This window comes from Notolepis coatsorum (assembly GCF_963971535.1).
Source record: "Notolepis coatsorum genome assembly, chromosome: 16".
Lineage (NCBI taxonomy): Eukaryota > Metazoa > Chordata > Actinopteri > Aulopiformes > Paralepididae > Notolepis > Notolepis coatsorum.
This window is the reverse complement of record NC_140180.1, coordinates 111,238,534-111,266,140: the sequence shown is the minus strand read 5'-3', so window position 1 is coordinate 111,266,140 and position 27,607 is coordinate 111,238,534. Positions and strand designations below refer to the sequence as shown.

The following is a 27,607-nucleotide window of genomic DNA, read 5'->3' as shown; positions in this document are numbered from 1 at the left end:
ATTGAGTAATAGGGGCTCGGCCTCACCAGCTATAGTCTGGGAGACCCTTAAAGCTTACATAAGAGGCTACATTATTAGTTACTCTTCCTGGAAAAAGAAACAATATCAAACCAAATTACGCTCACTAGAGTCTGATATAAAAGCGCTTGAAAATCAACACTCCCTATTACAATCACAGACCTTATTGGTTCAGATAACGGCAAAAAAGGCAGAATATAACACTATCACCTCGCGAGAGGTAGAAAACGCTATGTCAAGGTTGAAACATCGCTACTATGAGCAGGGTGACAAGGCAGGGAAACTACTAGCGTGGCAAATTAGAAGGGAGGATGCCGCTAGGTGTATACCGGCCATTAGGGTAAGCGACAAAGGGGAGTTGACCCGGAACCCACTGCTCATAAATCGGGCCTTCTCAGACTTCTACAAGTCTCTCTACTCCTCGCAGGGGGAGAAGAGACAGGAGATGTGTGAGTTCTTGGACAACCTAGACATACCTACGATAACAAAAGGCACAAGGGGGGTCCTTGACGAGGCGATAACTAAGCAAGAAATACTAGATGCCTTATCAAAACTGACGCCAGGGAAAGCTCCAGGGCCGGACGGCTTCTCCATAGACTTCTACAAGGCATTTATTAGCAAATTGATAGACCCTCTCCTAGAAATGTTCAACTACTCTATTGAGAATGACCAACTACCTGATACCCTTGAGCAAGCTCTTATTATAGTCCTGCCAAAACTAGGGAAGGACCCTACCTTATGCGGGTCGTACAGACCAATTTCGATCCTTTCCAACGAATATAAAATATTTACTAAAATCATAGCCACTCGACTTGAGAGAGTAACCTCCTCACTTATTAATACGGACCAGACCGGTTTCATACAAAATCGCTCATTAATAGACAACGTGAGAAGATTTCTTAACTTGACGCATTGTGCCAAATCCATAGAAGACCCAGTCATAGCGATCTCGTTGGACGCGGAGAAGGCATTTGACCGAGTAGAGTGGCACTTTCTCTTCGCTGTTCTACAAAAAATGAACTTTGGCCCAAATATGCTAAGAATGATCCATATGCTGTACCTTAACCCTACAGCCAGGATACAGACCAACTCAGAGATTTCACCTTCTTTCCCTCTAAGGCGCGGTACTAGGCAGGGTTGCCCTCTTTCCCCGACACTTTTTGCGCTGGTAATCGAACCCCTGGCTATAGCAATAAGGTCACATAAAGCTATTAGTGGGATCAAGGTGGGTCCTGAGAGCCATGTCATCTCTTTATACGCGGACGACATAGTCCTGTTTCTAACCAATCTCGACTCATCCATGCCTGCCCTTATGGAAACACTGTCAAAGTATAATGTAATCTCAGGCTACAAGATTAATGCACAAAAAAGCGTGGCCATGCCACTTAACTCACTAGCCGAAAAAATGCCAAGGTCCAATTTCCCCTTCCAGTGGAACTCACAATTTGTAACATATTTGGGTCTAAAAATCCCGAACCAAATAGATACAATTTTCTTACTAAATCATGACCCACTACTTAAAAAGGTGGAGAAGGACCTAGATAGATGGATGCAGCTGCCTCTCTCGCTAATCGGACGTGTGAACTGCATTAAGATGAACATCCTACCTAAATTTCTCTATCTTTTTCAAACCCTCCCTATATCTATACATAAGAACTTCTTCAAGAAATTACAAAGGATAATATCTGCATTCATATGGAGAAGGAAGGTCCCTAGAATTAAAATTAAAACCCTATATAATTCCCCCCAGTGTGGTGGACTGAAACTCCCGGACTTCCAACGCTATTACTGGGCTGCACAGACAAGGGCTCTGTGGATTTGGCAGAATGAGTCGACTAATTCCCCTGCCTGGAGACAAATAGAACAATGCCATACGATGGACGTACCGCTGGCCGGAATTCCTTTTATCAGGAAGTACCACACCCTGAAGAATTGTTCAGATAACCCATTTATTAAACACACAGCAAGAACATGGTTTGAGATTCAGACACATCTTGGTAGCTTTATTGCATTTCACAGGAAGACTCCCTTCCACAACAATCCAGCTTTGCCAGAATCACTTAGAGATGGCATCACCAAGAAGTGGTACACTCAGGGAATTAAAACTTTTGGGGACCTATTTGATAATAACATACTTATGTCCTTTGAACAGTTACGTGCCGCCTTCCACCTTCCAACTACTAATTTCTTTAAATACCTACAGGTCAGACACTTCATAGGTACAGGTCAGGGAGGAAACTCCACTCTTCCAAAACCCCTCCTCATAGATGATATTCTAAAAGGAGTTATTCACACTAGAGGCATCCTATCATTAACATATGATAGAATCCTGACCAGTACAGAAATTATACCCCTAAATGCCAAGAACAAATGGGAGCGGGACCTGGACTGTACCTTTGATGAAGATGAATGGGAATCACTATGTGAGTCTGCACTATCTTTTTCATATAACACTCGACATAAACTTATGCAATTTAACATTCTCCATAGAACCTATTTTACGCCGGAAAGACTTCACAGGATGAATGAGGCTATCTCTGACCTTTGCCCTAGGTGCTCAACGGAAACAGGTAGCCTGCTCCACATGTTCTGGGAATGTAACAAACTGAGACCTTACTGGGGCTCAATTTGGGAGACTCTCGAAGAGGTCACAGGTCTTGAGATCCCATGTACACCTAAATTAGCATTATTAGGAGACATGTCTGACATTTCTCCAGATAAGAGAGGCAAGGTGCGGATCATTAAATTGGCCATGATTGCAGGGAACAAGTGTATTGCCATGCTGTGGAAAAGTGCTGAATCCCCCCCCATGTCTATGTGGCTTAGTGAAATCTCTTCGTACATGGCATCAGAGAAAATAATGTTCAATCTTAAGAAAAAACCACGTCTCTTTGATAAATGCTGGGCTGGGTTTAGGCAATACTTAGAACAGATTACATAGTAGGTTGATGATATAGGCTATTAGTGAAGCTCCCTTTTGTCTTTCTGAAGGGTATATATTGCAATGAATGATACTGTAAATGTTATTAGTTGCTCTTTGAAGAGAAAAGATGTAATGGTAGACATTTATTTGTTTGGTGTAGAAGTATGGGCACCTGTTAGACGGGTGTAACTGGGTTTACAAAACTCTCAAAATGTGTAAAAAAAAAAGAAAAAACTGAATTTGTCGAGGTCCTAGTCTGGGGGAAGGGAGGGGGGGTCTGGCCGATTTTTTTTTTTTTTTTTATATTTTATTCAGGGGGGGGGGGGGTTAATATGCATCTATTTTTCTGTAACTCGGGGAGGGGGGGGGTAATTGTATTGTCTGAGATGTTTGTAAATCAAAAATGCAAATAAAAATGTAAGTTAAAAAAAAAAAAAAAGACAGCATTATAAACTGAACGTGTCACGTGAGGACGGCAGAGCCGCAGTATAGAGCAGCTTAAGTTTCACTTTCACTTTGAGAGTAGATTTTACTTCACGTGAAGGAGAGAAAGAAGGCTCTAGAGACGACACGGCGGTTTACACAACGGTGGCGGGGGATTTGGCTTCAGGTTTGAACCCCACAGCTGGAGAGGAGCTCAGAGGACCAGTTCAATCGAAGTATGTTTGCGCGATGCGCTAAATAAGGCTGCAGCTACATTGATCTGTCAATGAACGGATAGAAAATTGTTGGAATGTATTACTGTCCGTTGGTTTATTTTTTTATTAGAACCTAACATCAAATCAAATTTATTTATAAGGCCCGACAACACACGTTAATGTCCCCATGGGCCGTACATGTCTTCTTTAAACAAGTCAAGAAGAAAACATAACAATAAGTCAAGAACAAAACAAGAACACCATAAGGTCCCAACAAATTTAAAATAAATGCAAATAAATGAAAGAATGCAAGCACTCCCAGACATACCCCACGCGAAGGAAAGGAAAAACTCACTAAAACCTAACGATAGGGAAAAATGCTCCACAGGCAGTGTGGAGGAGAGAAACCTTAGAAGGGCCATTCAAGGGGGGATCTCCCTTCTTAGATGTCGGTGATAGTAGTGTTGCAGACTAACAGTTGGTAAGCATGCACTCAAGTGTGTAGTGAAACAAAGATGAGTGCATGCAATAGCAACTGAACATTTTGAAAGATTAAAGATAGAGCTGATAGCGATAGCAACTGAACATTTTGAAAGATTGAAGATAGAGCTGATAGCGAATCTATTTGAGGCACAGGGGCGGCGCAAAGAGGGTCGCGTCCTCCCCGTCTTAATCAACATCAACTCTGTCTGTTCAACAAATGGATACTCGTCATTGAAAATTAATTAAAAACAGACGCAGACGGACAGACACGGTCAATGTAGCGCCGCATAGCGTTAAAGATCAAAGTAGGCGCTCTACAGACATTGAGTGTCATTTTGTGAAATGTCCGGTGTCACCACCAGTAATGCAGGTGTTGTCATGAGTTTATCAATCGTGGAAAATGTCACATCACCGCGGCAACCATAATTCTGTTGATCCGTCTGTGTGCAGTTCTTCTGGCGACGACGCACCCTGATGGCCAGACCGATGATCAAAGAGTCCGGGATGGCTTCTCTGCTGCTGGAGAACCCCTACTATATCCTTTATTCTATTCTGTATTCTACTGTTCTATTATGATATCACCTATGAAACTTTTTTTTTTTTTATTCAATTCTCTATTGTTCTGCTCTGTTCGGATGTTTTTCTGCGTGTCTGTGTGTCATAATACTTGTCATAAGTCTTGATATCCTTTATTGATACTGTAAATCTCTCGGCATTGGCTCCTTGACTGGTCTCTACATGGCTACCGTAAACCCAAAGACCAGAAGTAAGTCCCCTCTGCTTTACATAACCATCTCCCACGGTAACGTGTCGGAAGTTAAAGGAACATGCCAACATTGCTGGAAATGGGCACTTTACTGTCTTCTCCAGAGTTGAACGATACCAGAAGATCGATACCAATTTCCTCTCTGCGTTCAGTAGAAAGATATCTGGCTGCAAGCTAGCTTAGCTTAGCACAAATGAATGGAAGCGGATACGGGACCACTAGCCTATAGCTTAAAACTCCGGGAGAGGTGTTTTTAGCCAACAGCTAGGCTAGGTGGTCCGTATACGCTTCCATTAATTTGTGCTAAGCTAGGCTAGCTTGCAGCCCGATAGCTTTCTAGCTTTAACTGATAGTTTCACACTGTAACACATGGCAGTTCTTATGTTGCACTAAGAGCCATACAATGCTATATTCATACCTTCTGACGGAGCTGTGAATTGTGGGTATTGTAGGCGATCCTGCCTGAAGAACGTGTCGGACCTTCTTGTGATGGGCGGGGCTTTGATCCTGGAGTCGGCAGTGCTTCTCCATTGGTTGGAGAGAGAAGGCTACTGGCCACTGGGGTTGACGGGCATCTCCATGGGAGGATACGTGAGTTGCCGTAGCAACCGTCTGGTTATGACAGATTACATGCACTGGACGTCTAGGGGTGTTTTCACTTAGTCCTTTAACCCTTTCACTACCAGACTACAGAAGGTTAACCTTTCACTACCACACTAACCGTCTGTAGTGTGGTAGTGAAAGGTTAACCTTCTGTAGTCTGGTAGTGAAAGGGTTAACCCTTTGGTAGTGTGTATGAATTCTTAAAATGGGTGGTGTTTTCCTTTTTAATGTAATCATTTATTGTTGATTTACATTGTAATTATTATGTGTATATTTGTTTAGATGGCATCCTTGGCAGTGACCAACTGGCCTAAACCCATTCCTCTCATCCCCTGTCTGTCCTGGTCTACTGCCTCCAGTGTCTTCACTACGGTACTACATGGACAATAAGCACACACACATGTTACCTCATCACTACGGTAATACATAGACAATAAGCGCACACACATGTTACCTCATCACTACGGTAATACATAGACAATAAGCACACGCACATTTTACCTCATCACTACGGTAATACATAGACAATAAGCACACGCACATTTTACCTCATCACTACGGTAATACATAGACAATAAGCGCACACACATTTTACCTCATCGCTACGGTAATACATAGACAATAAGCACACGCACATTTGACCTCATCACTACGGTAATACATGGACAATAAGCACACGCACATGTTACCTCATCGCTACGGTAATACATAGACAATAAGCGGACACACATTTTACCTCATCGCTACGGTAATACATAGACAATAAGCACACGCACATTTTACCTCATCGCTACGGTAATACATAGACAATAAGCGCACACACAAATTTCAATAATTTATGTATGTTCACATGAATTACAAACATACATTAACATTGTAACGTCAGCCAGATATTCACTTTCACTTCCATGTTTGCTCAGCTGGTCAATAATCAAGTTATTTAATGTGTGTGTGTTCGTGTGTTTGTGTGTTACCAGGGTGTGTTAAGTAAAGCCGTGAACTGGAGGGAGCTGGAGAAGCAGTATGCCATCAACTCTGTGTATGAAAAGGAGATTATTCAATTGTTGGAGTACTGTGGAGTAAGTTTAATCTGTTGGAGTACTAATAATAATAATACATTTTATTTATAAAGCGCTTTTCAAGAATCCAAAGACGCTGACAATGAGCAAAACAAATGAACAGAGAAACAAAGAACCACAGGGAATAAGCAACAGTATGAAGACGCAGGACATACAACCACCAGGTTGTATGCTTGGGAGGACGGGTAGCGTCTATACTTTCCACAAGCCAGTTGTCCTTCCGTGTTGCTCTGATTGGCCGCTGACCTACACAATTTTTTTGCCCCCACGCCGGTATGAGAGAAATAATAATAATGAGCAGCGTAGAAATAATAATAATGCCAGAGCGAGCCTCGTAGAAATAATAATAATGCCAGAGCGAGCCTCGTAGAAATAATAATAATGCCAGAGCGAGCCGTATGAGAGAAATAATAATGAGCAGCGTAGAAATAATAATAATGCGAGAGCGAGCCTCGTAGAAATAATAATAATGCGAGAGCGAGCCTCGCACACACGCACGCTGAAATGGGTATCGTAGAACAATTTTTTCAATTGAAATAACGTATTGTATTGTTTTCATCTCTCTATATTAACGTGATTCCATCAACACAACATAAATGTTCAAAACACGACTCAAAGCATTTAAAAATACTTTGATGAGTACATCAATAGCATTAACCATACATTGTCAAGGTTGACAGAATAAAGTCTATCAACTTATTGCCATCATGGACCAATAACAGAACAGAATGAAGCCGTGTTTTGAACATTTATGGTGTGTTGATGGAATCACGTTAATATAGAGAGATGAAAACAATACAATACGTTATTTCAATTGAAAAAATTTAACTAAGAGTGATTTGAACTTGTGACCATAGGCTCCACAGCCAGCTGACGAACGAGTTGAGCTACGCGGGCCGATGTTTAAACTGAGTGACTAATCCATGATTTACAATTGTGCCAATTGTGTGCGTTTGTCCCTAATCTTTAGTATTGGCACTAATAAATCAGATGTCATGCGACTATGTCATGTTCTACGATACCCATTTCAGCGTGTGTGTGTGCAAGGCTCGCTCTCGCATTATTATTATTTCTACGAGGCTCGCTCTGGCATTATTATTATTTCTACGAGGCTCGCTCTGGCATTATTATTATTTCTACGAGGCTCGCTCTGGCATTATTATTATTTCTACGAGGCTCGCTCTGGCATTATTATTATTTCTACGAGGCTCGCTCTGGCATTATTATTATTTCTACGAGGCTCGCTCTCGCATTATTATTATTTCTACGAGGCTCGCTCTGGCATTATTATTATTTCTACGAGGCTCGCTCTCGCATTATTATTATTTCTACGAGGCTCGCTCTCGCATTATTATTATTTCTACGAGGCTCGCTCTCGCATTATTATTATTTCTACGCTGCTCATTATTATTATTTCTCTCATACCGGCGTGGGGGCAAAAAACTAGCGTAGGTCAGCGGCCAATCAGAGCCAATTGAGTCAGGATTTAAAGGTGGAGAGTAGGGATGCTCGATATTGGCTTTTTTACCTATACCGATATTGTCCAACTCTTCATTTCCGATACCGATATATGCAGGGTTTCCCCGCCCCAAAAAACGGAATAATTTCATGTAATTAACATTACATATCTCTTGTTGTGGAATTAACACAACATTATACATACTTTTGACAATAAAAAAAATCAGAATGTGTTCTTACTTGCTTGCCTGGGTAAATAAAGGTTAAATAAATGTAAAAAAAAAAAAAAAAATGTAAACCGATACCGATCATTTCCGATATCACATTTTAATGCCAATATCGGACATCCCTAGTGAGAGTGAGGGAGAGTCTCTGACAGTCTGAGGGAGGGTGTTCCACAGTCTGGGTGCAGCTTGTGAAAAAGCCCGGTCGCCAAAACGTTTAAGTTTGGATGACGGGACAGTGAGGGAAGCAGTGGAAGAGGACCGGAGGGAACGGGTGGGGGCGGTAACGGAGAAGGAGGTCAGTCAGGTAGGGGGGGGCAGGCTATGGAGGGCTTTGAAGGTGAGGAGTAGTGTTTTGAAGTTGATGCGTTCCTTGATCGGGAGCCAGTGGAGGACAGGAGTGATGTGTTCGCGGGACCGGGTGTTAGTGAGGAGGCGGGCGGCTGAGTTCTGGACCATCTGCAGTTTATGGAGGGAGCGGGAGGTGATGCCAGTGAGGAGGGAGTTACACTAGTCCAGGCGGGAGGAGATGAATAAATATATTTATTATTATTAATTTACTCTGAAGTAAATGTAATCTGTTGGATTATTCACCAGTTGGAGTACATGTAATCTGTTGGATTATTCACCAGTTGGAGTGCTGTGGAGTACATTTAATCTGTTGGGAGTACTATGGAGTAAATGTAATCTGGTGGAGTACTATGGAGTAAATTTAATCTGTTGGAGTACTGTGGAGTAAATGTAATCTGTTGGAGTACTGTGAAGTAAATGTAATCTGTTGGAGTACTGTGGAGTAAATGTAATCTGTTGGAGTACTGTGGAGTAAATGTAATCTGTTGGAGTACTGTGGAGTAAATGTAATCTGTTGGAGTACTGTGGAGTAAATGTAATCTGTTGGAGTACTGTGGAGTAAATGTAATCTGTTGGAGTACTGTGGAGTAAATGTAATCTGTTGGAGTACTGTGGAGTAAATGTAATCTCCCTCTGTCTGTCTCTCTGTCACCCTCGTCTCTTTCTATCCCGCTCTCTTTCGATGTCTGTGTATCTCTCTCTTTCTCTCGCTCTCTCTCTTTCTCTCTCTGTGTCTCTTCGCTCTTTCTCTGACCCTGTCTTTCTGTGTGTCTCTCTCTCCTCTCTCTCTCCATCTCTCTGCCTCTCTCTCTGTCTCTCTGTCTCTCTCTGTGTCTCTCTCTCAAGGTGGACTCCTTTAAGATGGGTCAGGACTTGGTGAAGAACTCTCCCAGCAGTCTGCAGTCTCTGTCTGGTGTCGAGCTACCTGGACAGCTGCTGGGTCTGGGGGAGGCCGGGGCCACCGCCAAGGTACTGAGAGGTCACATCCAATGTTCCCTCTAACGTGCGCACGCACACATGGCAAACCGCTCCCGCGCACATCTGAAATCTATTGCGCACAGAAACATTTGTGTAAAATATGCATGTTAAATTGACTGGCGCGTTGCACCGAATACTACGGTACCCTGTTGCGTGTGACGTTACCCAGTGAAGTGCTTTGTGGGCGTCGCTACTGCGCTCACACAGACACACACACACACAACAGAGGAGGAAGCGGACAGATCCGACCAGCATTGATTCTGCTCACAATATGCCAAAGTGAAAATGTACATTACAGATGAACTGCAGAGAAAATTCCCAATTTACCGTCCCAGTGGTGACTAATTGGAAGCGGAGTGCAACGCGTGCAAAGCTTGACCATATGTTTCTGTGTCTAATAAAGGTGCTGGCGATCTCAAAGCTCACATGGACACAGCAAAACATTACAAATAAAGCTGTGCGAGGCGAGAGTTTGTTGGCAAAGTTGACCGAATTGATTGAAGTATGCAGCTATACAGAGAGAGAAAGAAAATAATTTAAAACTATGTTGATGCCTCAAAATGATGTTTTGGTTTGATAAGATGCTTATGATACAATCTAGGGATTATGTATGTAATAAATTAGTTTTGTACACTAATTGCAAGTTATGCAAATGTAAACATCCGAACCGGCATAGTGCACTTTTAAATTAGTATCTTTGTGAGGTTACTGTTTTATAATTTACATTACATTGAAAAGATATATTTTTTAAAGCTGGATTTTCGAATACAGAAGAGGTATTATTTAGAACATTACTTCATATTTTTCTTGTTATTTATTTTGTCCAGTAAGACTTGAAATATATATATTATTTTGTCATAGGTTGTTATTTCTTGAGATTTGTCAGATAGATTACTTTAGGCATAATACAGCATGTTGAGTAACTTTGGTTATAGAGAGATATTATTTTGTTATATAAAATAATATAAACAATAATTGTATATCCATACAGAGGAGGCATACTTTAAATATAAAATGATAAGGCATCTTTGAGTAAACTTCGAGTATCATTAAGTATCTTGAGGCTGAAGGCAGAGTGTCCTCTTTAAAAAGAAATCACAATATGGTCACCCTTGAAGTCACGTGATAATTCACTTAATAAAATAATGATGAGTCGGGCTCCTAAAAAGACAAAAGTTAGTGACACGACTCACACCGCCGCCGCCAAAGTAAGGACGTTGCTCTGTATCGTCAATCAATGGTCAAATAAATATTTGATTAAGGAATATAATATGCTTTTTTGTATTATTTCTGTGTATCAGCTAAATGTATAGATTTTTATGTTTAGACATTGAGGGAAATTAAGATTCTCTGATTTTTTACAAACCGCCGCTTATCAACTAGCCGGTTAATCGGCAGGTGACGTATGTTGCTCAGTAGTTGCTGATGTCTGCTCAGGAGGTCTGAGTGTTTGCTCAGACCGAAAAATAATTAGAGGGAACATTTCACATCTGTAATCCAGTTTCAAGTTTCAAGTTTGTTTATTAATTGGAATACTTTATCATGAAATGCTTTTTTCTGTATGAGCCATCTGGGAGTGTGCTTCATAAGTATAAAAGTATAAAGTATAAAATAGAAAAAGTCAGTAAGTAAAAATACGTAAAATAAAGTGTTCAGTCAATATTACACAATACAGAGTAAAAAGAGTAACAGTGAGGTACAATGCAGAAATGGGATGAGGTACAAACTTAGGGTAAGTGCAATGAGGTATGAATTGTAGTGCAAATCTCTTTACTACTAAATATAAAGTGTGTTGAAGTGGGTGATAAGGTGAGTGTTTGTTTAAACTGAGTGTACGTGTGGATGTGTGTGCTGTGAGTGTAGATGATGGGTTGTTACATAGTGTCATTGTCATTGAGCATCCTGATCCAATTAGAGAGATGTTTATATTTTCAGGTATAGGGAGCTCTTCATTATGTCACGATTAACTGAATCAAATAAATCGATTTACAAAGAATGATCTATTAAAACTGCATCAATGCTTCGAAACATTTGATTGGTGACAAAGTGTCCAGTCTGATGGAAATATGCAAAGATCATTCAGAGGCACTAAGACAGATTTGGCCTTTTTAAAGACCCACTCACCATTTCACAATCCTCAAATGAATTAATATTAATGGTTTAGTGATGAACCCTTATCAATAGTGATATTCTTTATTATTCCCAATGTATATGTGGTGTCATGAGAGGTTTGTGACATCATGCTGTATAATACAACTCTTTGGCGACACGTCGGAACACAAAGCAGAAGGACCTGATTTTCTGCCTGTTTTTAGATGCAAAGCACCTCATTGACCAGCAATGTCACTAAAATGTACCCACTCACTCACCAGGGGCAGAGTGACTAGCGCCCCTTAGTGGCCGCTTGCATGCATGGCACTCTTGTGTAAGACCAGTTTGCTCTATGTCTACATCGCAGACCCCGCAAGCCCTTACTCCACCACCAGGTGACCTCACTACCCCCTACTCCACAGTCAGGAGCCCTAAGTCAGCTTTAAGTCCAGGCTCAAAACACACCTTTATTCTCTAGCCTCTGTTGACTCCTTTAAGTCCAGGCTCAAAACACACATTTATTCTCTAGCCTCTGTTGACTCCTTTAAGTCCAGGCTCAAAACACTTTTATTCTCTAGCCTCTGTTGACTCCTTTAAGTCCAGGCTCAAAACACTTTTATTCTCTAGCCTCTGTTGACTCCTTTAAGTCCAGGCTCAAAACACACTTTTATTCTCTAGCCTCTGTTGATTCCTTTAAGTCCAGGCTCAAAACACACTGTTATTCTCTAGCCTCTGTTGACTCCTTTAAGTCCAGGCTCAAAACACTTTTATTCTCTAGCCTCTGTTGACTCCTTTAAGTCCAGGCTCAAAACACACTTTTATTCTCTAGCCTCTGTTGACTCCTTTAAGTCCAGGCTCAAAACACTTTTATTCTCTAGCCTCTGTTGACTCCTTTAAGTCCAGGCTCAAAACACACTGTTATTCTCTAGCCTCTGTTGACTCCTTTAAGTCCAGGCTCAAAACACACTGTTATTCTCTAGCCTCTGTTGACTCCTTTAAGTCCAGGCTCAAAACACTTTTATTCTCTAGCCTCTGTTGATTCCTTTAAGTCCAGGCTCAAAACACACTGTTATTCTCTAGCCTCTGTTGACTCCTTTAAGTCCAGGCTCAAAACACTTTTATTCTCTAGCCTCTGTTGACTCCTTTAAGTCCAGGCTCAAAACACACTGTTATTCTCTAGCCTCTGTTGACTCGTTTAAGTCCAGGCTCAAAACACACTGTTATTCTCTAGCCTCTGTTGACTCCTTTAAGTCCAGGCTCAAAACACACTGTTATTCTCTAGCCTCTGTTGACTCCTTTAAGTCCAGGCTCAAAACACACTGTTATTCTCTAGCCTCTGTTGACTCCTTTAAGTCCAGGCTTAAAACACACCTTTATTCTCTAGCCTCTGTTGACTCCTTTAAGTCCAGGCTCAAAACACACCTTTATTCTCTAGCCTCTGTTGACTCCTTTAAGTCCAGGCTCAAAACACACCTTTATTCTCTAGCCTCTGTTGACTCCTTTAAGTCCAGGCTCAAAACACACTGTTATTCTCTAGCCTCTGTTGACTCCTTTAAGTCCAGGCTCAAAACACACTGTTATTCTCTAGCCTCTGTTGACTCCTTTAAGTCCAGGCTCAAAACACACCTTTATTCTCTAGCCTCTGTTGACTCCTTTAAGTCCAGGCTCAAAACACACTGTTATTCTCTAGCCTCTGTTGACTCCTTTAAGTCCAGGCTCAAAACACACTGTTATTCTCTAGCCTCTGTTGACTCCTTTAAGTCCAGGCTCAAAACACACCTTTATTCTCTAGCCTCTGTTGATTCCTTCCAGGCTCAAAACACAGTAATCCTAAGGGGGCTTTCTCACTAGCCATTCGGGGTCGAATCAGCTCTGCTCCGTCCTCGCTCCGTCCTTGGGTGCAAACTTCCCCCCTCCCTCTCCCCCCTCTAGTTTGCGTACACACTGCAGTCTTGGTGCGCTCCGGGGTTTGTTTGCGTTTTGAGCGTGTAAGCTGCCGTAGGCGATGATGTGCCACTCTAACGTCAACACAGGAAGAGTTTAACATACGGTGGTGGAAACTGGATGCTGATATAAAGAAACAAATAACCAATAAATTTGAAGTTATATTTGAACCTCTGTTGTCAAGCCTTGTCAATATAACCCACCCCCTTTTCTCACGAATGGAACTGGTGTTGTGGAGTCCGCTTTGAGTGTTTTCCAGGGTTAGCGGCTAACGCTAGTTAGCTTAGCCTAGTTATTACTAGTTAGCAGCTAACGTTAGCCCATTGCTCCCATCAATTATATTGCATGTCATTGATCTATCGGTCGATCACGGCCGACTGGTTGGGTACCACTGGTCTATAGAAATAAATACATTCGAACAAGAAACCAATGTATAGTAGACATAGGAATGGCAAAAAAATTGCCAAGCCCAATGCGAGCCAGGGAAGTCTTGTGCTTGTAACGTGGCTTCATCTAGAAGTTTTCATCCACTGAGCCGTGAGGCTCAACATGCTAAATATCATTTTTGTGGGTATTGTCCAGTTGTTGCTGTATGTTTTTATCTGCCCAAAATTCAAGCAAGCATGAAAGCATTACAGTAAGCTTGCACACCACGCCCCCCGCTCCGTTGTCGGGGACGCTGGCGTAGGGCTGGGCGATATGGAAAAAAATCTTATCGCGATAACGATATGATAATTTTATTTTATTTCTCGATATCGATAATTATCGAATTGTTATAAGTATAAAAAAAATTAAATTTTTTTATTTTTATTTTTTTTTAACAACAGATGTATGTTTATTTTGCAGCAATTCTTTGTCATTGCCGCCATCTTTAGTGTTACATCCCCTCACACTCCAGTTCTCAGGCTGCAGCTGGTTTAAAAGCTAAAGTAAACCGGCTTCTCTGCTGGCTGTGGCTCCAGAGGAGTTGAACAGTTCTGGCTCTGCTAGTTTATTTTCGATCTTTTGGCGCTTTTTTGGTGGACAAACCACCTGCTAGCACACATAGCCTACTGTGTACAGACGGTTTCAAAATGTATTTTAAATTAGAAAGCAAACAAAATAAATGGACAAGAGAAAAAGAAATCTGAATTTGGTCAGTATTGTCATTTGGACAAGCAAAGCCATTACTTTAAGTTGCAGGCAAGAAAGACAAGTCTGTCCACTGTCTCTGGTTTTAAAACTGCCCTGTTGCAGGTCACAAAAAAAAAAAAAAACGATTTTTCGATTTTTTTTTAATTTCGATATTCGATATCGATTATTAAAATATATCGCGATATTTATCGTTATCGTTATATCGCCCAGCCCTACGCTGGCGTGCACCCGAGACCACCTATTCCAGCAGTCCAGGTTTGGAGCGAATCAGCGTCCCCGGGGACGGGGGGAGCGTTCTCATCACGCGATATTCTGGTGCGATCGCGCTCTGATTCTACCCCGATTCGAACCCGATGGCTAGTGTTATTCTTATTCTCTAGCCTCTGTTGATTCCTTCAAATCCAGACTCGAAACACATTTTTATTCTCTAGCCTCTGTTGATTCCTTTAAATTAAGTTCAGGTACAAAACATACTTTTATTCTCTAGCCTCTGTTGATTCCATTTTCTATTCTATTAATATGCAAATGAGCAACAATCAATCGCCCTTTGATATTTACCAGGAATACCAAGTCGGCAGCTTATATTCTTTCAAGACATCAATACACAAGTCAACACCTACTCAGCGTTCTGTGCAGCTGAAGCTGAAGGTGTCATGTGACCACATGTTAGACCGTGATATGTTCAACCTATTAGTGACATCATCACACATGCAACTCAGATTTCATGGAAGTTACAGAGCAGCTCTCCCGAAGAATGTGACAAAGGTGCTCTGGTGACAAGTTCTGCACAAATAACAATCTGTATAGTCAAAGTCCTGCCTCCAAGAGGAGCTAATCATAAATAACAATCTGTATAGTCAAAGTCCTGCCTCCGAGAGGAGCTGTACATAAATAACAATCTGTATAGTCAAAGTCCTGCCTCCGAGAGGAGCTAATCATAAATAACAATCTGTATAGTCAAAGTCCTGCCTCCAAGAGGAGCTAATCATAAATAACAATCTGTATAGTCAAAGTCCTGCCTCCAAGAGGAGCTCATCATAAATAACTATCTGTACAGTCAAAGTCCTGCCTCCAAGAGGAGCTGAACATAAATAACAATCTGTATAGTCAAAGTCCTGCCTCCGAGAGGAGCTGAACATAAATAACAATCTGTATAGTCAAAGTCCTGCCTCCAAGAGGAGCTAATCATAAATAACTATCTGTATAGTCAAAGTCCTGCCTCCGAGAGGAGCTGAACATAAATAACTATCTGTATAGTCAAAGTCCTGCCTCCGAGAGGAGCTGAACATAAATAACAATCTGTATAGTCAAAGTCCTGCCTCCGAGAGGAGCTCATCATAAATAACTATCTGTACAGATCATTGAGTTACTTTGCTGTTGTGTTGTGTGTCTGAGGTGTTCTTATGTTCTCTGTCTGTCCGTCTGCCTGGTTCCCCGTCTCCATTGTCCTGTCTATTCGTATTCCTTTTCCCCCGGCTGTGCCCCGGACCGATGTAAAGATTGGCTGGGGGGCGCATTATAAATGAAAATATCATATCATACAGTCAAAGTCATGCCTCCAAGTGGAGTTAATAGGAACCTGTATAGTAAAAGTCATGCCTCCAAGTAGGGCTGGGCGATATAACGATAACGATGATTATCGCGATATATTTTAATAATCGATATCGGGGGGGGGGATATAAATATATTTTTTTATTGTGACCTGCAACAGGGCAGTTTTAAAACCAGAGACAGTGGACAGACTTGTCTTTCTTGCCTGCAACTTAAAGTAATGGCTTTGCTTGTCCAAATGACAATACTGACCAAATTGAGATTTATTTTTCGCTTGTCCATTTATTTTGTTTGCTTTCTAATTTAAAATACAGTTTGAAACCGTCTGTACACAGTAGGCTATGTGTGCTAGCAGAGCTAGACTCCAGTCACGAGTCACAGTGCACATGTGCGGTGGTTTGTCCACCAAAAAAGCGCCAAAAGAAACTAGCAGAGCCAGAATGTTCAACTCCCCTGGAGCCACAGCCAGCAGAGAAGCCCATTTACTTTCGCTTTCAAACCAGCTGCAGCCTGAGAACTGGAGTGTGAGGGGCTGTAACACTAAAGATGGCGGCAACGACAAAGAATTGCTGCAAAATAAACATACCGGTACATCTGTTGATATTGTTATCGCGATATCATTTTTGGCCATATCGCCCCAGCCCTACCTCCAAGAGGATGTAACCATAAATAACAATCTGAATAATGTAAGAGAACAGTGTTCCAGCTGGTCGTCGATCGCTATCAGCCTCTGTCCGTCCCATCTCTCGATCCTCTGCGTTGTTTGTTCATCGAGGCAATCGTTCGGTGGAATTCTTACTCCCACGGCTGAGACACCACTATCTATTTCCCGGTCACTCCCCGTCTCTCTCTCTCTCTCTCTCTCTTTCCAACCTCCCCCCCCCCCCCCCCCCTTTGCTTGGGGGGGGGGGGGGCTCCTCTCTTTCTCTCTCTCCGTATCATCTGTGGACGTGGTGTTCTCTTAAGGAATGTAGCCTTGAAGCCCGTCTAACTCGCAGCGCTGTTGCTTGACAGTTGACACCCATCTCTGGTCACCTTTGACCCACATCTCTCTCCTCACAGGCCTGACCTGTCGACCTGTGAAATGTGTCTAATACAGACTTGGTGTAAAAGACTAAACAACAGTTTGCCAGAATTAAAGGTGTTATACCCACATACTTTACATACTTATCCTGTATAATCATAACGAAAACAAGTAATATCATTTCAATAGTCAAAGTCCTGCCTCCAAGAGGAGCTAATCATAAATAACAATCTGTATAGTCAAAGTCCTGCCTCCAAGAGGAGCTAATCATAAATAACAATCTGTATAGTCAAAGTCCTGCCTCCAAGAGGAGCTAATCATAAATAACAATCTGTATAGTCAAAGTCCTGCCTCCAAGAGGAGCTAATCATAAATAACAATCTGTATAGTCAAAGTCCTGCCTCCAAGAGGAGCTAATCATAAATAACAATCTGTATAGTCAAAGTCCTGCCTCCAAGAGGAGCTAATCATAAATAACAATCTGTATAGTCAAAGTCCTGCCTCCAAGAGGAGCTAATCATAAATAACAATCTGTATAGTCAAAGTCCTGCCTCCAAGAGGAGCTAATCATAAATAACAATCTATAGTCAAAGTCACGCCTCCATGACTGGGCAGCAGTGGCTCAGGAGGTAGAGCGGTCGAGGTAGATCGGTTGTCTGGTAATCGGAAGGTTCCTGGTTCGATTCTGGCTCCTCCCGGCAGCGTGTCAAAGTGTCCTTGAGCAAGACCCTTAACCCCTAACTGCTCCCGATGAGCAGGTCGGCACCTTGCAGGGTTGCCTCCCCTGTTGGTGTGTGAATGTGTGAGTGGGTGAACGAGGGGCATAAATTGTAAAGCGCTTTAGATAAAAGCGTTATATATATATTTTTCAGGCAGATTTCTAGCTTCGAACAGTGTTCCAGAGACCCCATATTCAGTTTGTTTATTCAGTTGTGAAAAATATACCACATATCATTTTAAGAGTTTCAAATTTGCTTCGGTTACGTTTGTAATGTTTGTTAAAGGTCCCGTGTCTTATGGCCTTTTCCATTGTTTTCTAGCAATGTGGGGTTGTATCAATGGGGTCTGTGTCTCTAATTCTCATTTAGGCTCATCAGTCCAGTCTCGAGTTCACGAGATCCTCCCTCACTCTGAACTAAGCTATTCTGAATTTCGTGTACCTGTGACGTCCAAGAATTCTCATCTGCATAACTAATGCCCCCTCTATGGTTTTAGCCACACTCAACCATTCGCTCAACAACAGAGCGAGTGGAAATACTGACACTTCCTCAAACGGGTTGACGTGGCGCGGGTGCCGACAGAGAGAGCAGAGAACGAGAGAGGGAGAGAGAGAGAGGGGGACACGGAGCACCCCACACACACACAGTCAGGAGCACTTGCATATCACTGTCAACCTGCTGCAAAATATCATTGCGCACGCTTCCACGTGCGCGCCCGTATTCCGATCTGTGCAATAATATTCACAGGGGTATATATTGTCATTTGAAACAAGTTACCAGAGCTCCAGTAGCTCACCATGTACCTCGACGTGAACGCGTCGGGGAATACCGTGCTGCGTCACGGATCTGGTTGACTCCGAGTTCGATTCCCGGACCCGCCGTCATTTGCCGAATGTCTTCCCCTGTTCTCCCTCCCGTTTCACCCTGCATCTGTCGGTCATGCTTGACCAGAAAAGCGATAAACGCTAAAAAACGAAGTTTTAAAAAAAGAAACAAGTTACCAATGCATTGTCCCGTGGGATTATGCCCCCCTGCGGCGAAATTAATTAGTATCCCCCTCTATCTCTCTATGTCTCTCTCTGTGCCAGTGCTGACTGTGGGTGACTGTCACTCAAAGCTCTTATGGGCGGAGCCCAGCCCAAAACAGTTTGAAATATTGAAGTGGAAAAATGCTGCTTTAGAGTACTTGATTAGAAATACAAAACAATGAATAAAAAAAATAAAAAACTTACAGATGTGTTCCATAGACTCACAGGAATTGTGTAACATTGCCCAAATAGTGAAAGGAATAGCAAAACATGGGACCTTTAACATTGGAGTAACAAGAATCTGTATTTTGAGTAAAGGCCTGAATCTCATTCAGTTCTATTCATTCTAATTCTACGCTCCGTTTTCTTTTTTGCTTCCAGACTGCCAGCCTGCACTCCGGAGGACGGGGGCTTCCGATTGTAGGCAAGATCGCTAGGGGCGGGGCAGGAGGGGGGATGGACCAATCGAGGTTGGTTACCGGTGGGGGCCAGGTCCTGGACGGACTACATGCCAGGGACTCAGCGGGGGGGCGTCAGCCATTACAGAGGGAGTCTCTGAGCTTCATGAAAGGAGTGATGGACGAGTGTACACACATGGCCAACTTCTCACGTTAGTAACACACACACACACACATTTGGTAGTGCTTTTCTGCCAATTCACCACTGCCATAGGCTTCCAGTGTATCAGAAAATATGTATTAAACACCACATAAACCCAACATTTGACTAAAATGCCACGCCCATCTCTCTTTCTCTCTTCCTCACTCCCTTTTTCTCTCTCACACACACTCACTCTCTCCCCCTCTTTATTTCCCTCTCAAACGAGATATGATAAATATATTTGCATTTACATTTAAATTCCATGTAGATAATCTTGCAAGCCAACTGCGACAGAAGGTTGGCTTTTTTTACAGAAAATAAATTGTCCTATGGGTTAGCAGAAGGAGGGTCATTGAAGCTGTTCTTCTGTCTGTTTTGGACGATGGAGACGTAGTTTATAGACCTGCTGCTGCTCCCACTCTGAAGCCTCTGGACTCTGTATATCAATCTGCCCTTAGATTTATCACTCGTGACAGTTATGGTTCCGTCATTGTATCCTGTATGATAAGGTTGGCTGGTCCTCTCTGGCAGAGAGATATGGTTAGGGATGGGGGGTACTGTTCACATTTGAACCGATACGGTACCGGTACCTGTGAATCGATACCGGTACCCAACGGTGCCTTTTTTCGGTACTTTAGTCTCTAAAAATGTAATCTACCTACCTCAGTTGTGAAAAAAAAAATATATATCCAAACTTCAAATAACCACATTTTCGACCGTTTTCGGCTTGCCATTGCCCCGACTGCTTTGTTGTTGAATCAAGTCAAATCCTAGGTAAGCGACTAAGCGTACATTGTGCGTATGAACGTTTAACGGTATCTCACCTGAATCGATACTCGGTAGTACCGACGTGTTTCGGTAAGTACCTTTTTAAAAATACCGAATTCGGTACCCATCCCTAGTTATGGTATCATCATTGTATCTTGTATGATAAGGTTGGGTGGTCCTCTCTGGTAGAGAGAGGTGACTTGCACAGGCATCTGTTTCTGTACAAAGCCATGATGTACATCACTTCATTACTGGACTGGAACTCTGGACCTGATCACACTCGCTCTGGTGATCGTCTCACGCTTAACACATTGACCGCCAGCAGCAGGGGGCGCTGATACCCCAGTCATCGCCAGGTCTTTATTCAATGGATATAGTTTTAGAATGTGACATTTGCGAGTGCTTAAAATATTATATCTATGGGTCTAATAACGCTGTTGAGTCTCACCAACATGCCCGAGACGGGATTGTTTTTTCATCCGTACATTTCCGTTTTATACCGTTTTGAATAGAGTATGGTCTGGGTGTTTTTCCGTAATTCCAGGAAAAATATGAGAAAAAGGCATTTTACTGTAATCCAGTCATCACGTTGTAATTTTTCGGCTGATTATCTAATCATCCTGAAATCAACGCTAGCCAACGGTTAACAGCCATACACGGTCCACACAGATAGCTGTGATCGCGGTAGAAATAAATGTCAGATCAACGATCGAATTTATATATAATGTTCTTACCTTGTATCTGATATAATGCAAAAGAGATCATCCAAATATCTGATTGAAATTCCAAATAATGCTCGTGGAGGTCCGTACCACACCGTACCTCCTAAAACACAACGGACCATTTTCAATGAGATGCAATAGCTCCGCCTGGCAGTAGAGGGCGGTGTTGACCGTCTGCCAGCTCAGACAGGCTCTGAAGGGTATACCAGAGGCTGCAGCTATGAATTATGAATAGATATAGCGAATAAACTAAATAACGAGTAAACTCGTTTCTGGCGCTGAACGCATGGCGGGCAATAACGAGTAAACTCGTTCTTGGCGCAGAAGCGGTTAAGGTCCTCAGAGTTTGCACTGAATTAGGAAGATCTGCCCCCGACACATGGAATGTTTTGCAAAGCACTTTAAACTCAATACTTTATTTTACTTCTACCCATCCATTTCACCTCAGTATGTAGTTGTTTTAATTCCTTTAAATTGATTGACTATTTCTGTTTTTGTATTATGTATTGTACCGCTCGATGTCATTGTAAACGAGAGCTTGCTCTCAATGATCTTTCGAGATTAAATAAAGATTGAATTGAATGAATAAAAAATAAAAAAAAAACTCTTTCCGTCTCTCTCTCAGTCCCAGTCGACCCCAGTCTGATTATCGTAGTCCAGGCTAAAGAAGACGCCTACATCCCCAGAGCAGGAGTCCTGGGCCTGCAGGAGATCTGGCCCGGCTGTGAGGTCCGCTACCTGAAGGGAGGACACGTCAGCGCCTACCTGTTCAAACAGAACATGTTCAGGTAAACACATAGTTCCCTGTCTCCATGTGAACATAGTTCCCTGTCTCCATGTGAACATAGTTCCCTGTCTCAACGTGAACATAGTTCCCTGTCTCAACGTGAACATAGTTCCCTGTCTCCATGTGAACATAGTTCCCTGTCTCAACGTGAACATAGTTCCCTGTCTCAACGTGAACATAGTTCCCTGTCTCAACGTGAACATAGTTCCCCGTCTCCACGTGAACATAGTTCCCTGTCTCCATGTGAACATAGTTCCCTGTCTCCACGTGAACATAGTTCCCTGTCTCAACGTGAACATAGTTCCCTGTCTCAACGTGAACATAGTTCCCTGTCTCCACGTGAACATAGTTCCCTGTCTCAACGTGAACATAGTTCCCTGTCTCCACGTGAACATAGTTCCCTGTCTCAACGTGAACATAGTTCCCTGTCTCAACGTGAACATAGTTCCCTGTCTCAACATGAACATAGTTCCCTGTCTCCACGTGAACATAGTTCCCTGTCTCCACGTGAACATAGTTCCCTGTCTCCACGTGAACATAGTTCCCTGTCTCCACGTGAACATAGTTCCCTGTCTCAACGTGAACATAGTTCCCCGTCTCCACGTGAACATAGTTCCCCGTCTCCACGTGAACATAGTTCCCTGTCTCAACGTGAACATAGTTCCCTGTCTCCACGTGAACATAGTTCCCTGTCTCAACGTGAACATAGTTCCCTGTCTCAACGTGAACATAGTTCCCTGTCTCAACGTGAACATAGTTCCCTGTCTCAACGTGAACATAGTTCCCTGTCTCATCGTGAACATAGTTCCCTATCTCCACGTGAACATAGTTCCCTATCTCCACGTGAACATAGTTCCCTGTCTCAACGTGAACATAGTTCCCTGTCTCAACGTGAACATAGTTCCCTGTCTCAACGTGAACATAGTTCCCTGTCTCAACGTGAACATAGTTCCCTGTCTCAGCGTGAACATAGTTCCCTGTCTCAACGTGAACATAGTTCCCTGTCTCAACGTGAACATAGTTCCCTGTCTCAACGTGAACATAGTTCCCTGTCTCAACGTGAACATAGTTCCCTGTCTCAACGTGAACATAGTTCCCTGTCTCAACGTGAACATAGTTCCCTGTCTCAACGTGAACATAGTTCCCTGTCTCAACGTGAACATAGTTCCCTGTCTCCACGTGAACATAGTTCCCTGTCTCCACGTGAACATAGTTCCCTGTCTCATCGTGAACATAGTTCCCTGTCTCAACGTGAACATAGTTCCCCGTCTCATCGTGAACATAGTTCCCCGTCTCATCGTGAACATAGTTCCCCGTCTCATCGTGAACATAGTTCTCCGTCTCCACGTGAACATAGTTCCCCGTCTCCATGTGAACATAGTTCCCTGTCTCAACGTGAACATAGTTCCCTGTCTCAACGTGAACATAGTTCCCTGTCTCAACGTGAACATAGTTCCCGGTCTCATCGTGAACATAGTTCCCTGTCTCAACAGTTCCCTGTCTCCACGTGAACATAGTTCCCTGTCTCAACGTGAACATAGTTCCCTGTCTCAACGTGAACATAGTTCCCTGTCTCAACGTGAACATAGTTCCCTGTTCCCTGTCTCAACGTGAACATAGTTCCCTGTCTCAACGTGAACATAGTTCCCTGTCTCAACGTGAACATAGTTCCCTGTCTCAACGTGAACATAGTTCCCTGTCTCAACGTGAACATAGTTCCCTGTCTCCACGTGAACATAGTTCCCTGTCTCAACGTGAACATAGTTCCCTGTCTCAACGTGAACATAGTTCCCTGTCTCATCGTGAACATAGTTCCCTGTCTCAACGTGAACATAGTTCCCTGTCTCAACGCAACGTGAACATAGTTCCCTGTCTCAGTGTGAACATAGTTCCCTGTCTCAACGTGAACATAGTTCCCCGTCTCATCGTGAACATAGTTCCCCGTCTCCACGTGAACATAGTTCCCTGTCTCAACGTGAACATAGTTCCCTGTCTCAACGTGAACATAGTTCCCTGTCTCAACGTGAACATAGTTCCCTGTCTCAACGTGAACATAGTTCCCTGTCTCAACGTGAACATAGTTCCCTGTCTCCACGTGAACATAGTTCCCTGTCTCCACGTGAACATAGTTCCCTGTCTCCACGTGAACATAGTTCCCTGTCTCAACGTGAACATAGTTCCCTGTCTCAACGTGAACATAGTTCCCTGTCTCAACGTGAACATAGTTCCCTGTCTCCACGTGAACATAGTTCCCTGTCTCCACGTGAACATAGTTCCCTGTCTCCACGTGAACATAGTTCCCTGTCTCCACGTGAACATAGTTCCCTGTCTCCACGTGAACATAGTTCCCTGTCTCCACGTGAACATAGTTCCCTGTCTCCACGTGAACATAGTTCCCTGTCTCAACGTGAACATAGTTCCCTGTCGCAACGTGAACATAGTTCCCTGTCGCAACGTGAACATAGTTCCCTGTCTCAACGTGAACATAGTTCCCTGTCTCAACGTGAACATAGTTCCCTGTCTCAACGTGAACATAGTTCCCTGTCTCAACGTGAACATAGTTCCCTGTCTCAACGTGAACATAGTTCCCTGTCTCAACGTGAACATAGTTCCCTGTCTCAACGTGAACATAGTTCCCTGTCTCAACGTGAACATAGTTCCCTGTCTCCACGTGAACATAGTTCCCTGTCTCAACGTGAACATAGTTCCCTGTCTCATCGTGAACATAGTTCCCTGTCTCATCGTGAACATAGTTCCCTGTCTCAGTGTGAACATAGTTCCCCGTCTCAACGTGAACATAGTTCCCTGTCTCATCGTGAACATAGTTCCCCGTCTCCACGTGAACATAGTTCCCTGTCTCAACGTGAACATAGTTCCCTGTCTCAACGTGAACATAGTTCCCTGTCTCAACGTGAACATAGTTCCCTGTCTCAACGTGAACATAGTTCCCGGTCTCATCGTGAACATAGTTCCCTGTCTCCACGTGAACATAGTTCCCTGTCTCAACGTGAACATAGTTCCCGGTCTCAACGTGAACATAGTTCCCTGTCTCAACGTGAACATAGTTCCCTGTCTCAACGTGAACATAGTTCCCTCAACATGAACATAGTTCCCTGTCTCCACGTGAACATAGTTCCCTGTCTCAACGTGAACATAGTTCCCTCAACATGAACATAGTTCCCTGTCTCAACGTGAACTGTCCATCCATGCAGGTGGCATCTTGATGGCTTCATGGCATTGATCTCCAAATCACCATAGTCGAGATTCGCATAAACTGGACCATTTCTAGATGTAGCTTCTTCAGTATTTACGATACAGATCATTCCCCCGGAAGTCTGCTTGAGATTCATTGTTAAAGGATGCTCCTTCTTGGCAAAGTGCGGCGATAATTGCATGTATCGAATATGTAAGACGCATCATTTTCAACAGTAGACATTTGAAGCAAAGTCATAACTGTAGAAGTATCATAAATACGTACTTGAATGTGCTAGGACCAGTACTGTACAAAATACCTTCACCATAGAGAAACATTATAGAGTACTGTACAAAATACCTTCACAGTAGAGAAAGACATAGAGTACTGTACAAAAAAAAGCACAATTCCCCAGCTATATAACACAATTATTAGAAGTATTACGGTAGATTTTCTTATTTGAGAGCAGGTGTTTATTAGAAGTTTTACGGTGTCTGCTTGTGTTGTGCTTGCAGGCGGGCCATCTATGACGCCTACGACAGATTCCTCCAGAAGTACTCCAACATCCAGTGACCATGGCAACCATATAAGCACCTCCTCCCCAGGGACAGAACCAGGGTCACATTACAATTGGCTAAAATATGACATGTGACTGTTTTTCCTTTTCCTGGATTGGCTGAAACATGAAGGACTGGGTACTGAAAATGTATGCCAGTTGGTACTGATTTGTGGTGTTGATGTGGTTTCTAGGCATCAAGAGGGCATTGAAAGCTATCAACAAGCTTCAAGATAATCGATTTTTACTATGGGATGTCAATAATGTACAGTATGGCATGGTTTAACGGTACAGTATATCTCCCTTTCAGTCACCAGTGAAAGGTGTTTAGAGGTGGTGGGGGGGGGGGGCTATTGAAGAAATGGGTGTCTGTATTAAATCTGTATCAGTATTGAGACATTTCTATCTATGCCCAGCGGTTGTGGCTAGAAATTATTCACATTTCAACCATTGTTCACCTTAAAAGTTGTTCATAAACCCTTAACCTTACTATAACTGGAGACCTCACACGCCCCACCTTAACCTGAAATATAGATGCAAAAAGATCGATTTTCTGATCATCGATTTTCTAAGTTCCAACAAAATGCTAATGCCTTCTAGCCATGACCATGCCCCGCCTCCTCCTGGCTCCTCCCCTTCCTCCTTCAGCCCTTCTAACAGATATCTGTTGGCTAGCATTGGATGATGTCAGAAGGAGAGGCGGGGCTTCAAGACTGCTGGGCTTATGAACATGAAACCTCCCGGAATATATCAGTACTGAACTAGGACCACTCGCATGGTTAAAACGGTCCCAGATTGAAAATTGTTGAATGAACAGATTGCAGAATGGGTACAACAGAATGAACACCAGATTTCTTGAACTAATAAATCAGAGTTTTTTTTATATATATATATCAGGAACATCTCTGAGAGAAACCGAGATGTCTCCTTGATGTTTTTAAAATGTTAAAATATTTGTGCAGAATTATAGCTCTCTTTTGGTAGAACCTCGGAACATATTATCTGTTACCTGGGAACAGCATTAAGTATGTGTCCTTCACAGCTCCCTACAAGCTAACTGGTCTCAGCTCCCTACAAGCTAACTGGTCTCAGCTCCCTACAAGCTAACTGGTCTCCGCTCCCTACAAGCTAACTGGTCTCAGCTCCCTACAAGCTAACTGGTCTCCGCTCCCTACAAGCTAACTGGTCTCAGCTCCCTACAAGCTAACTGGTCTCCGCTCCCTACAAGCTAACTGGTCTCAGCTCCCTACAAGCTAACTGGTCTCAGCTCCCTACAAGCTAACTGGTCTCCGCTCCTTACAAGCTAACTGGTCTCAGCTCCCTACAAGCTAACTGGTCTCCGCTCCCTACAAGCTAACTGGTCTCCGCTCCCTACAAGCTAACTGGTCTCAGCTCCCTACAAGCTAACTGGTCTCCGCTCCCTACAAGCTAACTGGTCTCCGCTCCCTACAAGCTAACTGGTCTCCGCTCCCTACAAGCTAACTGGTCTCCGCTCCCTACAAGCTAACTGGTCTCCGCTCCCTACAAGCTAACTGGTCTCCGCTCCCTACAAGCTAACTGGTCTCCGCTCCCTACAAGCTAACTGGTCTCAGCTCCCTACAAGCTAACTGGTCTCCGCTCCCTACAAGCTAACTGGTCTCAGCTCCCTACAAGCTAACTGGTCTCCGCTCCCTACAAGCTAACTGGTCTCCGCTCCCTACAAGCTAACTGGTCTCCGCTCCCTACAAGCTAACTGGTCTCCGCTCCCTACAAGCTAACTGGTCTCAGCTCCCTACAAGCTAACTGGTCTCCGCTCCCTACAAGCTAACTGGTCTCAGCTCCCTACAAGCTAACTGGTCTCAGCTCCCTACAAGCTAACTGGTCTCCGCTCCCTACAAGCTAACTGGTCTCAGCTCCCTACAAGCTAACTGGTCTCAGCTCCCTACAAGCTAACTGGTCTCAGCTCCCTACAAGCTAACTGGTCTCAGCT

The 27,607-nt window shown here is 43.2% G+C and overlaps 1 protein-coding gene across 1 annotated transcript in view; it reads left to right on the top strand.

The window, feature by feature from the left end:
- Positions 1-26,832, top strand: part of abhd18 (abhydrolase domain containing 18) — a 47,440-nt gene extending 20,608 nt beyond the window's left edge. The window contains exons 6-14 of the mRNA XM_084331659.1: positions 4,513-4,599; positions 4,803-4,828; positions 5,281-5,419; positions 5,714-5,803; positions 6,409-6,510; positions 9,390-9,512; positions 19,394-19,622; positions 21,728-21,890; positions 25,598-26,832. Coding sequence (XP_084187785.1) covers positions 4,513-4,599; positions 4,803-4,828; positions 5,281-5,419; positions 5,714-5,803; positions 6,409-6,510; positions 9,390-9,512; positions 19,394-19,622; positions 21,728-21,890; positions 25,598-25,655 — 1,017 coding nt within the window. The 3' untranslated portion in view covers positions 25,656-26,832. The remainder of the gene's footprint in view (positions 1-4,512; positions 4,600-4,802; positions 4,829-5,280; positions 5,420-5,713; positions 5,804-6,408; positions 6,511-9,389; positions 9,513-19,393; positions 19,623-21,727; positions 21,891-25,597) is intronic.
- Positions 26,833-27,607: the final 775 nt, after the last annotated feature.